The sequence below is a fragment of the Pantherophis guttatus genome, chromosome 1, assembly GCF_059756535.1.
Source record: "Pantherophis guttatus breed Tessera chromosome 1, ASM5975653v1, whole genome shotgun sequence".
In the NCBI taxonomy this organism is placed as follows: Eukaryota; Metazoa; Chordata; class Lepidosauria; order Squamata; family Colubridae; genus Pantherophis; species Pantherophis guttatus.
This window is the reverse complement of record NC_142063.1, coordinates 178,976,217-178,990,623: the sequence shown is the minus strand read 5'-3', so window position 1 is coordinate 178,990,623 and position 14,407 is coordinate 178,976,217. Positions and strand designations below refer to the sequence as shown.

The window sequence follows — 14,407 nt, the reverse complement described above, 5'->3', positions numbered from 1 at the left end:
GCTAGTCTGCTGGTTACTGGTGTGCATGCGTGTGCAACGATCAGCTGGCCTTAATGTCTTAGTGCGCACGCGCACCGGCCATGCCGTCATTGCCCGCATGCAGCCCCGGGACTCTGCCCTTTGCCAGCCAGGAGCGCTGCCGCCAGTCGCTCCCGTGCACCTGGCTGCCTGCCTGCCTCGTCACCGCCACCATGAGGAAAGGCCCTGAAGTTGCGCTGCCTGGAATCCACGTGGTCTGCCGCAGGGGGAGGCAAGGTATGGCTGGCTGGATGCTGCCTGGAGCTGAGCTCGAGGCTGGCAGGAGGAAGAACGTTGCCTCTTAGCCAGCTCGAAATGTCTGCTGCCGCAACCTGCTGCCATCCCCTCTCCCCTGCCAGCTGTTCCTGCCACTGCCAGGGAAGCGGCTGTGCAAGAACCGCTGCCGCCAAGGGCGAGGGGGCAGTGGTGGCAAGGATGGGCAGTCTGGGTCTTCCCTGTCTCCCTGCCCGAGCAGACTTCTAGCATAGCCCCAGGCCTCCAGAGGAAGGGAGGGAGGGAGGGAGGGAAGCCCCCACATGCTGCTCCTGCCACCGCCACCCCCTTGCCCCCAGCAAGAGTGGTTGTCGTGCTGCCACTTCTCCGGCAGCACCAGGAGCAACTGCCGGGGCAGAGAGGGCGGGGGCAGGCTGCGGTGGTAGGCTGTTTTCGCTGGGTAACAGACAGGCTACTCCTGGAGCAGGCAGGAGAAGGAGAAGCCACCAGCGGGGAGGCAAGTTGCCCCAGGAGGACTGGAGGAGAGTGCAGCTCCTCACTCATGGAGATCCACTGGTGGGAAAATGGTCACGGAAAGTGGTAAGAAATGTGCGAGCCAGGAAGCAGTCATGCTCCCTGGCAGGAGAGAGTTGCACCTTCACTCCAGCAAAGGTTTGTGCAACCCTCTCTGACCAGGGAGCATGACCGCTTCCTCATCAGCGCACCTCTTCCTAACCACTTCCCAACCGGTAGATCACTTCCCAACTGGTAGATCTCCATGAGTGAGAAGCTGCGCTCTCCTCTGGTCCTCCTGGGGCGGCTCACCTCCCCGCTGGCAGCTTCTCCTTCTTGCTGCTCCAGGAGAAGCCTGAGACTCAGCTTTCGTTGACAAAGCGCTTCATCATTGCAGCGCAGGGAACACGCACGGCGCCGGGGGATCCATGCAGCTACTATCCCACCCCTCCTCAGCCTCGGCCACGCCGTGAGGCTCCAACTCAAGGAGGAGAAGACGGAGGAAGGGGGGGACTCCAAATGGCAGATACCTGAAGCAAGCTGCAGCACTATTATGCAGGGTGGTTGGAGAAGCGGCAGAAATAGCAGCCAGGGCTGGGCTTTCAGCGGGTAAGCAACGCTGCCTCTGCCGTGGGGAACTTTGGAGAGGGTGGGGGCAGGCTGTGTGAGCAGCCTGTCTCTTAGCTGGCGAGAACGGCTACAGCCTGCCCCCAGCCTCTCTCTCCAAAGCGGGCTTCTGGCATGGCCCAGACCTCCGGGGGAAGGGATTGAAGCCCCAGTCTGCTGCTCCTTCCGTTGTATGAAAAGACCAATATACTGCTTGAATTATCCATTCCCTCCCTTCACTCAATCCCGTTTCTTGGCTTCCCAACTTCCTCATCCTCTGCTTTCTGCTGTTTTCTCCAAGCAGCCAAGAGAGAATGGGCTTGCAAGGCTGTCAGTCTCCCATGCCTGCGATGCCAGATCTCGCCTCCCGCCCGACCAAGAGACTCTGCTTTCCTTGGCAAAGCACTTCATTATTGCAGGGCAGGGGACACGGGCGGCACCAGAGGATCTGTGCCGCTACTATCCCACCTCTCCTCAGCCTCGGTCATGCCGCGAGGCTCCAACTCAAGGAGAAGATGGAGGAAGAGGGGGGTGGGGGAAGTCTAAACGACGGCTACCTCAAGCTGCAGCGCTATTACGCAGGGCTCCGAGTGGTTGGAGAAGAGGCAGAAATAGCAGCCAGGGCTGCGCTTTCAGCGGGTAACCAACACTGCCTCTGCTGTGAGGAACTTTGGAGAGAGAGGCCGGGGGCAGGCTGTAGCCATTCTCGCCAGCTAAGAGACAGGCTGCTTGCACAGCCTGCCCCCGCCCTCTCCAAAGTTCCCCACAGCAGAGGCAGTGTTGCTTACCCACTGAAAGCCCAGCCCTGGCTGCTATTTCTGCCGCTTCTCCAACTGCCCTGCATGTCACTGCGTTATTTTATTTACCAGCTGAGCTCATCATTTCTGGACTATCAGACTTTCCGTACCTTGCCAAGAATCCTTATCAGTAAGCTACTACGCATGTCCATCCACCCACATTCCTTTACACACTCTTTCCTTTGTTCTCTTGCCACGGGTGCCGGTTGCTGAAAGGCAGCTGGCCCAAATTACTTCAAAAATGTAACAATTACTTTTCTTAGTTAGTGAGGTGTTTTATTTTCTTTATAACAAATAAATGAGTTTTATTAGAAACTCTTCCTTGCGTTTCTTTTCAGAATATTGCAACTTGGACTAAGCCACGATCCATCTTCTCTAAACCAGGGTAATTAGTCCCAGAGCCAAACATGGGATTAATAAATGCCCTGACATCTGGTAGCAGATCGGATGGTTTGATTTATGGCTTTTTTTCCCTTGTTTTGTTATTTCTGATAAGAGCGCATAGGCAATTAGTTTTTAGCTACTGAGGTACGCTAATTATATTGCTGAGATGCCGAAACAGAAGTAAAACAAATACAAAATGTATTTTGCTGAGAAGGTGGCAGAAAGGAGGTTTCCAGATTTCCAGCCCCTTACTACAGCCACACGCCTGGAACAAGAAGAAGCCGTGGGAACAGAAATGGAGGGAGATAAGACAGAAGCTGTTTTTGAAGATGATGATTTACGACTGAGGTCAGTAACATTTTCTTCTGATCTTCCAAGCTCTGAAAAAGTCTCCCCGGAACCTTCTGAATTTGTAACGCTCGATGCAAGGCTAAAGCAAACTACCGAGCAAAATTCCTCCCACGCAGAGAGAGAAACAATTCATTATTCTCCTCGAAGCTCTAAGCTCACCCTGGATGAGCTGGCTATGAAAGCCTTTCGTGACCGTATAAAATTCTATGAACAGCAGCTATCCCAGGCAAAAATGGCTATATCTATGCTTGAGCAAGATAAGGGAGATAACTTAAATTTTTCAAAAAGCGCCATATTGCCTTCTTCTCCAGAGCCAAAGACACTCCCCCTGGTGGATCCTGTGTCAGGCCAATTAAGACAGAGGGCCCTGCATATGTCACATGAAAGTCTCCCTGATCAAGTTACACATGTCTTACATAACCACTCCTACTCTAAAGCATACAATGCCACGTATGCAAAGCTGCCCGAAGCTAAAGGTGCAGCACCATCTGCTGGCAAAAGTAATTTACTACAGGAAGCTGAAATGCCACAAGTGTTTCCACAGGCCCAAACTCAAACACCCCCTGGCGGTGTTGGTGTCTTTTTAGATGGAACACAGCAAAGGCAAATGACTGCATCTCCAGCAGGTCATGCCAATATTGCAGATCAAGCACAAATGGCAACTGGAATACAGCAGATTCCAGTGCATCAGCCACAGCAGCTACAAATGCCTGCATATGTGCCCCAGCCACAAGTGCAAATAGGGCCACCTCCTGGCCCACCTCCAATGGCACAACCAAGACCATTTTTAGGTCCACAACAGGCACAGCAAATACCACAGGCATTTCTGCCAGCACAGCCAGCATACCAAGTGCAGGCTCCTTACCAGGCATTTTCTGTCTCTCCACTAACTGGTGAGTCAAAACTAAAAATGTCAGGACACAATTACAAAGCCTGGGTCAGTGAGATTACACTATTGCTTCTTAGAGAAGGCACCCATTGTATGGTATTTAACCCTCCTGCACAACCATGGATTTTTGCAATATGAGATCTAGAGATAAGGGCTCGCACAACATTATTGATGTCCATGGATACTGAACTGCAGGTCACTTTTCCACCAAATACAACAGCCCGACAAATTTGGGCTGAATTGGAAAATTGCTACAGGCCTATCTCAATTGAATCTTCATGTTTACTCATGTCTGAACTCCACGGTTCGAGATTGAAACCCGGTGAACAAATTGGAGGGCATTTGACCAAATTGAAAGGTCTGAGAACAGAATTGAGAGAAAGAGGCCATAACATTGAAGATATTCAAATGATCAGCATCATTATTAACTCTTTGAATTATGAATGGAAAGATGCTGTTACAAAAATTAACCAAGTCCCAATTGCTCAACGCACAGTGGACAATGTCTGTAGACTTTTAATTGAAGACGAAGCATTCATGCTGCCCACACCACACTTGAGAGGACCACCCGCATCAAGAGCTCCAGCTAGGCGCCCCTTCCGAGGAAGGACCTACGCTCCAAGGATGCCTAGATGCTACACCTGCAATCGTGTGGGACATGCCACCCGGGATTGTCCCCAACGAGTTCCAGCTCCTGTCACATACCAGTCCAGAGGAACAGATTCCAGAGGCAGAGGCAGAGGCAGAGGCAGAAGACAAGGTCGTCGTGGTCCCCAGCGTGATCCACAAACTCCACTCGCCACATTGGCTTTAACCAATGATCCACAACCTCAACCAGAGTACGACAGATGACTCCTGTGGACTTTGGACAGTGGTGCAGCATTGCATGTTACCTACAGAAAGGAACTTTTCACAGAGATGCACGAGCCAGAACCAGAACTACATGAACTTTATTCTTTTTCAAATCATCCTTGTCAGGTTAAGGGAAAAGGAACTGTTTATGTTGAAGAGCTTGATGCATTCATTCCTGATGTTTATTACATACCAACAGCAACCAGTAATTTGCTTAGTCAGTGTCACTTGTCTAGAATGTTAAAGTTCCAAGTTCACCACCTTGAAAAAGCAAGTTACATAGTTAAAGATGGAGATATTGTTGCTGAAACCATATTAATTGGTGGTGTTTATTACTTAAAGCCAAAGCCTAAAACACAAACACAGGCAAGTATACAAACTCCAAAAAGGGAAGGCACAGGCCCAGATAGAGATGCTCCAGAGAGAGATCCTGTTGCTATTCCTAAGGCTCCTAAAGCCAACAAAAATAGAATTGGTAAACAGGTTGCTCAGAGCAAGCCTGAGGTTCCGCATAAAAATGTTAATGTTGAGAATTCACTAACAGGTAAACCTTTGCATTCCAGGTGTATCCACAAATGGCATAGAAGATTGGGGCATGCCAGTTTCCGTGTTCTTAGGAAGATGCCGGAGTTCGCAAAAGGTTTGGATCTAAAGGGGTGTAAGGTGTTTTTGGATTGTGCTGTATGCAAAAGGGCCAAATCCAAAGCAGCAGCCATTCCCAAACGCGCTACACGCCTGTCAACACGCATTTTTGATTTGGTTCACATTGACATAGTTGGTCCATTCCCGCCATCATTTGGTGGTAGAAAATATTTTCTAACAATTGTTGATAATTACTCTAGATATGGATATGTATATCCTATGAAAGAAAAATCAGAGACTTTTCAGATCTTTAAAGACTTTGCAACCCTTGTTTCTACCCAACACCAAGTTCGCATCGCCAGAATCCAAAGTGATCGTGGTGCCGAATTCATGTCTCAGCGTTTCCAGGACTGGATGCGTAAGAATGGAATTATTCATCAGACTTCGGCTCCTTACACACCGGCTCATAATGGAGTCGCAGAACGAAGACAAGGGGTACTGCAAACCATGATGCGTTGTCTCCTAGAAGACGCCAACCTTGGTAAGATATACTGGGGTGAAGCTATCAAGTATGCAAATTACATTGGAGCAGTGTAACAAATCAGACTCCTTTCTTCATGTTGTATGGCTACAAGCCCAATCTTAAAAACATCCATATTTTTGGTTCATACGCTATGGTGAACATTCCCTTAGCTCAAAGAAGAAAAGGAGGTCCAACAGCAAAGAGACTGAGATTTATGGGTATTGATGATAACTCAAAATGGAGCAAATTTATTGACTCTAAACATGCAATTGTGATTTCTCAATCTGCAAATTTTGAAGAAGATATTGACTGGTCCAGGATTCATTCCAATGATCCTGGAGTTTATTTTCCTAGAGATGATACTGCTGATGCTACGCAGATTGATGATCAAGATTCCACTGATTCTTCTCAACCCAATGTTCCGTCTTCGCAAGCCGCGGATGCTGACGCTAGCGACGAAAGTGAGGACGAGGACGAAGCAGAAGAAGACTGGACAGTTGTTCCGAGACGTTCCAAGAGGGTCACAAAAGGAATCCCTCCACAACGATATTCTTGGCAACTGACAAAAGCACCCTTGCCTTTGATTTGCAATGTCACACTTCCACCTGATAATTTCACACAAATCAAGCAGCTCCCTGATTCAGAGCGAGACAAATGGTATGAAGCAATGCAGGTTGAAATGGACAGTCTAAAGAAACTTAAGGTATTTACACCTGCAAAACCTCCAGCAAACAAAAAGGTCATTGGCACTCGATGGGTCTACAGAATCAAAAAGAAACCAAATGGTGAGTCACTGTACAAGGCCAGACTTGTAGCTCAGGGTTTCGCTCAACGTTATCCTGAGGACTACACAAATACTTACTCACCGACAGTCAGAACTGAGAGTGTAAAAATTGCTTGAGCAACTGCAACTATCCTTGGTTTAGAAGTTTTCCAATTTGATGTTGACACGGCTTATCTACATGCAGACCTAGACGAAGAGATCTACGTGAGAAGTCCTCCAGGATTCCGACAGCAAGAAGGGGATACCTGGTTCCTAAACAAAAGTCTTTATGGTCTGAAACAATCTGGTTTAATGTGGTACTTATGTCTTACTGACAAACTAAATTCAATGGGCTTTATTAAGTCTGAAACTGATAAGTGCGTGTTCACAAAAAGATCTAACAATGCATATGAGATAGTTCTTGTTTATGTTGATGATATTGTTTATATTGGTCCAAATAAGCAAATGAGTGAAATTTTTGCCAAAGCTTTGCAGAGATACTTCACATTGAAATCATTAGGTCACATTAGCACTTATTTAGGTGTTCAGATTGAAAAAACACAGAAGGGGTTTAGTCTTTCACAAGAAGATAAAATTGAACAAGTTTTGCATCATTGCAACATGAAAGATGCTAACACAACGAAGACACCCATGCAAACAGATATTCACAACTTGACACAAGAAGAAAGTCCTGAGTTCGAGGATCAAACACTTTATCGTTCAGTCATTGGGTCACTGTTATACATTAGTAGTTGGACCAGACCCGACATTGCACTTAGTGTTAATCTCTTATCACGACACATAGGTAAGGCAAAACAGTTTCATTGGACATGTATTAAGAAATTATTGAGATACCTAAAATACACTAAACACTTGAAATTATTGTTAGAACCAACACATACTGATTATGCAGAATTATGTTGTTATGTAGATTCTGATTGGGCAAGTGATAAGAAATCACGTAAAAGTACTTCAGGTTATATGATGTTCTTAAATGGATGTCCTGTTTATTGGCAAGTACGTAAACAGAATTTTGTTTCTTGTTCATCTACTGAAGCTGAATATGCTTGTGTTTCAGATGCATGTAATTCCCTAACTTGGTTTGATGCTTTAGTCACAGATATCTGGACACACCCGATCCGACCGATCACCGTGATGGAAGACAATGAATCGGTGGTTTATATTTCTGAATCGCATTTTACAGGTTCTAGGTCCAGACACATTGACATCCGTTATCAAAACATAAAACATTTAGTGAAAAAAGGTTTTGTCAAAATGCAATATGTATAATATATACACATGATCAAATTGCTGATATGCTCAACAAACCACTTCCAGCAGCTCAACACGAGTATCTGCGTGAGAAGATGTGCCTTATTTGATGATGTACTGATATTCGCTCAACTGGCAAAGAAGGGGAATGTCACTGCGTTATTTTATTTACCAGCTGAGCTCATCATTTCTGGACTATCAGACTTTCCGTACCTTGCCAAGAATCCTTATCAGTAAGCTACTACGCATGTCCATCCACCCACATTCCTTTACACACTCTTTCCTTTGTTCTCTTGCCACGGGTGCCGGTTGCTGAAAAGCAGCTGGCCCAAATTACTTCAAAAATGTAACAATTACTTTTCTTAGTTAGTGAGGTGTTTTATTTTCTTTATAACAAATAAATGAGTTTTATTAGAAACTCTTCCTCGCGTTTCTTTTCAGAATATTGCAACTTGGACTAAGCCACGATCCATCTTCTCTAAACCAGGGTAATTAGTCCCAGAGCCAAACATGGGATTAATAAATGCCCTGACACTGCATAATAGCTCTGCAGCTTGCTTCAGGTAGCTGCCGTTTGGAGTCCCCCCCTTCCTCCGTCTTCTCCTCCTTGAGTTGGAGCCTCGCGGCGTGGCCAAGGCTGAGGAGGGATGGGATAGTAATTGCACGGATCCCCCGGCGCCGCGCGTGTTCCCTGCGCTGCAATGATGAAGCGCTTTGCCAAGGAAAGCTGAGTCTCAGGCTTTTCCTGGAGCAGCAAGTAGAAGGAGAAGCTGCCAGCGGGGAGGTGAGCCGCCCCAGGAGGAGCGGAGGAGAGCACAGCTTCTCACTCATGGAGATCTACCGGTTGGGAAGTGATCTACCGGTTGGGAAGTGGTTAGGAAGATATAATCTTGGACTGGCATTTTCATCGATGAAATTTAATCAGTTCAAAGTGAAGGTTCATATTGAACCTTTTAAATCCCTCACTGAAAACAATTCACATTTGACTCAAAATACAACTATGTTTTTTGAGGCCAGGAGTAAGAATAAATGAAAACTTGCAGAAGCAATAAAATGCAGGGTGTACAAAGCAATGGAATTCAATCAAGGTGTTTGACTCAATGAGGACGAGGCCTTAAGGATAGCAAATCTGCCTCAAGTAGCTCCTTTTGCCTTGATGTATACAGGTAGTCCACGACTTACAACAGTTCATTTAGTGACCATTCAAAGTTACAATGGCACTGAAAAATGTGACTTATGCCGTTTTTTACAGTTATGATCTTTGCAGCATCCCCATGATCATGTGATCAAAATTCAGATGCTTGGCAACTAGTTCATATTTATGACAGTTGCTGTGTCCCAAGGTCACGTGATCCCCTTCTGCAAACTTCTGACAAGCAAAGTCAATGGGGAAGCCAGATTATCAACTGGGTTACTAGTTTATCCACTGGAGTGATTCACTTAACAACTGTGGCAAGAAAGGTCGTAAAATGGGACAAAACTCACTTAACAAATGTTTTGCTTAACAACAGAAATTTTGGGCTCAATTGTGGTTGTAAGTCAAGGACTACCTGTACTTGGTGATTCTGTATTCCATTTCAAAGAAGAGAAGTTTCAGTGCCACTTCTCTGAAATTCTATAATATCTATATGACATATAAATATTTACTTACTTGGACTTGGCATCTTTAGTGAAAAACACACACTCTCTCTTCTTAAAGTTCTCTTGAACAAAGTGTGTCAAATCCTTTGGAAGTAAGATTTAAAAGCCTTAGTAAAACCCAGGTGTACACAAGTAAAAAATAATTAGTAGTTTAATAATCTTCCTTTAGAAGTATACATTATGCTAAGCAATTAATAAAAAATATTTTTTTACTTTTAAAAAGCATTCAACAATCATTATGGTATATGATTGCATAACAAGTCTCAATGTATTAAAATGTTGTAAATTCTCCTCTACCCCCACTCCCATTCTGTTCAGTCTTGTCTGCTTTTTGGAGATTGCCTGGACAAGTCCCTGTACTTTTCTTGGCAATGTTTTTTGGAAGTGGTGGACCACTGCCTCCTTCCTAGAGCTGAGAGAAATGACTAGCCCAAGATAATCTAGTTGGCTTTGTGTCTAAGGCAAGACTAGAAATCACAGCATCCTGGTTTCTGGATGTCTTAACCAACTACACCAAATAGGTTCTCCAATTTATTTAAACTTAGTGGATGACCATTTTCAAACTAATATTGTATAAATTGAATTGAGAGGACCAGTTTATTTGCTGTGTTTTTCCTTACTTCGGCAAAACCCATCATTTGTCTTTCTTCCCTTTCTTGGACTGCTTAGAGAACTAGTATACTATATAGTGTTCATCTAATAATGTCAAAGCAGTAGACAGTCCCATTTTTAATTATAGGAAGATATTTTACTGCAGCATTCTAAGAGTTTAAAGTTCCAAATATTGCTTTGATTTGGATTTCTCTTTTGTTCATTTACTTTCAATTTTATTGATAAAAATAAACTATTAACACTTCTATTTCTGAAACCATTCTTAATTTACAGCATTTTTGCACAACTATTTAAAACATTTGTACTGTATATACAGTATATATTTTCTGTCCACATAATAATTACATTTAACATTGGCCAATGTGTCTGAAGGGATTTTATGAATATTATTTGTATAAAACTAGTTTTATTGATCACTTACACTTTCACCGTATGATAGATCTATGCTCCGAGAGATACTGGAATAAAGACTTCTTGAGCTCTCCAGGATACCATTGTTTCTGCCTTTCATGATGTCTGTGAAATCCAGAGTAATGATACCTCTTAAGAAGAAAAGTAGATTTATACTTCTTACTACCGTGTTTCCCTGAAAATAAGACCCAGTCATATTTTCTTTGGGCTCCGAAATAAGCACTAGGGTTTATTTTCAGGGGATGTCTCATATTTTTTGAGCGCCACCACCATGTGGTGGGAGGATTGGAGCTGCCCCACGCACCCCACACCAGCTTACCTCAGGGCCACCGCAGCCAGGCCATCCACACCCCAACATATGCCTCACCTCACGGCGGCAGCCCACTTCTTCTTCTGGCACCTGTGTAGCACCAGAGCAGGAGGACGAGTGATGTGCTGGTGCCGTAGCCACGAGGTGACGCAGTTGTTGGGGCATGGATGGCCTGGCTGCAGGGGCCTTGAGGTAAGCTAGTGCAGGGCATGTGGGGCAGCTCCATGCCCCCTGCCTCATCTTGTGGCCATAGCATCGGCACATAGCTTGGCCTCCTGCTCCAGTGTCACACTGGTGCTGGAAGAAGAAGTGGCTGCCATGTGGGCTCCTGATATCATAAAAGCATATCAATTGTTCAGTTGAAAGTTTTATAATATTAAATATGGACTTGAGGGTGACTTCTGTTTCATGTTCATCCATTACCAATAGAGTATCTCTTTTTTTCTCAATATCTCTGATACACATCCAAAACAAGTCTGAAATCTCTTATTTAATATCATTCTGCACCATGTTTACAATCTACTTACTAGTGTCGGTGGATGCTATCAATATGAATTCTCCACTTATGCTTGATCTATCATAATTATGTGCTGACTTGCACAAGTGTTCCACATCTGTGGCACAGCAACAACCTGTACTTCGCTAGCAACCATTTCCAATACAGCAGCAATTTTAAAACCTTAGCACATCTGGAAAAATTACTCTATGGAACAAATATCACTTGCAGCGAAGTTAATATTTCATTTACTATAAATGTGAAAGGATTTCTAACCAGTATTTCCATAACAACAGTAGATTTTTTTTTCTTAGAAAAACTGAAGCAGGAAAGAGATACCTTTTCTGTCCCAGCATTTTATAAGTTATAGATTTAGTAGCTATTTCTATAGTTGGGTAATATATTAGAGTTTTTGGAATACTTGAAAGTGGTTGCACTGTCTCCAGTTTTTGACTAATATAAAATCATTCACTGCATATATTTCATTTCTATCATTGGAGTTTTACAGACTTGCACCTTTAGGGTAATAAAACTACTTTATAGTTACATGTAACCCATTTAAATCCAATGAACAGTTTCTCATTTTAAGAAGTGTTCTGCTGGTTTCTGGCAAAATCTAATCTTAATTGGCTAGCCTTTGTTAAAAAGCCAACAAACATAGCCAGAACAGTTTTTGAAAACTATTTCTTAAACAATAAATAAATTTTAACTGGATTTTAACACACAGCACACCTAAGACAAGCCTGTATGTTCCTGAAAGAACAAAATATATTTGTATAGACATTTCAACAGAACAACTGCATTTCAAAAGATGGAGAAATATTTTTACAGCAAATCCATATTACAGTGCTTTAGAGTAGATCAAAACTCATCCTATTTGTAAATGAAAAGGAGATTGTCATTGATACTTCAACTAACTTAAAACATTATAGTAATGCAGATCATGCTGTAGTAGTAAAGATCAGCATGTTCAGTCCTGCATCATATCTTTAACTCAAAGGTGATTTAATAACAACTTAATTGTTTATTATATATTTTATACAATTACAGTACTTTATCCATCCTAGGTCAGGCCATGAGCTAGTAATGAGTTTGCACATTTTCTCTGTATAAATGCATCCATTTAAGAGAACATCCAGAATTAAAAACTGAATTTTCATCCCTACAGGATTTTAATTTTAATAAGGTAAGTTGTTTCCAAATGTATTTATAAAAACCATCCCATTAAATGAGAAGGTCATTTAATATTAACAAGTGAATCATTTTTGATAGTAAAGATCCAAGTAGATTATATATAAAAAACAATTTGTTGAATTTATGCATCATTAGTCTATCTTGACAGAACAACTCATATTTAGGAAGGCAAATGTATGCTTCCATCATTTATCTGAAAGCTAATCTCCTGACATAGTTTTCAGAAACACAACCCACACATTATTACTGGCTCTTCCCTGATAGTATTATTGGCTGTGCTGGTTACTTAATGAAAAATACAGCCTGAACACAGCAAAAAAAAAAAAAAAAATGACATGGATATTACTTTTGCTAAACTGGCCATGAATATTCACATTCAAAATATTGAAAATTAAAACGTTCATTTATATGTTTATTTACAGTTCTGTATTAGTGGCTTTATCAGACTTCTTTTTTTCTTCAATATTTAATTGTATGTTTACTAAATAAAGTACATAATATTCCAATTCAGGTTTAGGTAGTTATTGTTTTTCCTCCCTGCAGAATATGTTGGAATATTATTCATTGTATCATTTTTCTAATAACAAGGCATAAAATAATTTATTCCTTCAAATGTTAAAAAGGCTTATTGCATTAGTTTTGGTTTTAATCGCTCTGTGATAACAGAAGGAATACTGTAATCCAGACATTATTTAAACATTGCTTTATCCTTATTATCTAGATTTATTTTAAAATTAACTATATAAAGCCATAGAAAAAGCCTATAATTTTTATCTAGAAGTTCTACTAAAAATGTTCGTACAAGAGGCTATTAAAGATTATTATGCAGGATTTAAACAAAACTAATACTGACACAACCAAAAATACTGGTTAATCTTGATAAAGCCCAAGGAAGAAAAAAACACCATCTAACGTACCTTAGTTACTAGACTACAGTCCTATGCTACCCAGTGTTTGCCTTGGAAAAGTAATGTCTGCAACAGAGGAGTTTTGAGATGCCTCTCATCTTCAAGCTCCTCCTTTAGAGCTGTCTCATGAGCAGGGAGAGAAGCTGAAGAAGGTGAGTAAAAAACAAAAAAATGCAACTGAGTTGTATGAGGCAGTTGAATGTATTGGCAGTTGAATGTTTATAGTGTTGAAAGGAATGAAAAATCGTTGTTATTTAAGTTGCTATGTAGAAAGATTGCTGTGATTTAATTTAAAGTAAAACAGCATAAAATATAATAAACATTTATTTATTTGGAAATATTACACATCTTACATATATAAATTATATATGGTGGCAATTCTTTCGACAAATCCTTAAGAAGCGATCCACAAATACTTTATAAAAATCTATATAGTACGTTGAGCTGTTATTTATATCAAAGCTTCATGCTGTTTGGTTTGCATTTTGAGTTTTTATTTTGAGTTTTTTCCTGCTATAACATTGATTATCTGAAATGTAAAGCTTAACTACAACATGTAGATTTTGTGGGAAATATATTGATCCCAAATACATTTTATCCCAGAAAAGCTGCTCTTTCTAATCACAAATCAATGAACAGAGAAGGCAATCTACAGCTAATCTACATAAATGGTATATTGAATACTGACATGATATCTCCCACAATCAGGTCAGTGTTTTTCATTTATAGCCTATCAATGCTAATTAATATGGCTATTATTTCTATTCAAAATGCATTGTTTTCTCCCAGTAATTGATGGTCTTTGAATTTTTCTCAAAATATTTCCTGAATTAAGCTTATCATAATTGCATATTATTTTTATCATGGAAATTTCATTCTATTAGACAATGCAGCAATATTAGTAATTCTACTAGTACTACTGCATAATAACACTTGGGAAATCTGGAGACCTATTTATTTTCTTATACTATATGGCTCTCCAGATTCTGGAGTAACCTGAAAAATACTGATAAAGCCTCTATTTCTTTAAAAAAAAACCACATCAATCCACACATTGAATAACTCTGTCATG

At 41.8% G+C, this 14,407-nt stretch overlaps 1 protein-coding gene across 1 annotated transcript in view; it reads right to left on the bottom strand.

The window, feature by feature from the left end:
• The window catches only part of TRPM8 (transient receptor potential cation channel subfamily M member 8), a 356,525-nt gene extending 345,998 nt beyond the window's left edge, over positions 1 to 10,527 (bottom strand). Inside the window, exons 1-2 of the mRNA XM_087887046.1 lie at positions 10,438 to 10,527; positions 9,415 to 9,488 (exon numbers count right to left, since the gene is read on the bottom strand). Coding sequence (XP_087743172.1) covers positions 9,415 to 9,488; positions 10,438 to 10,527 — 164 coding nt within the window. The remainder of the gene's footprint in view (positions 1 to 9,414; positions 9,489 to 10,437) is intronic.
• Positions 10,528 to 14,407: the final 3,880 nt, after the last annotated feature.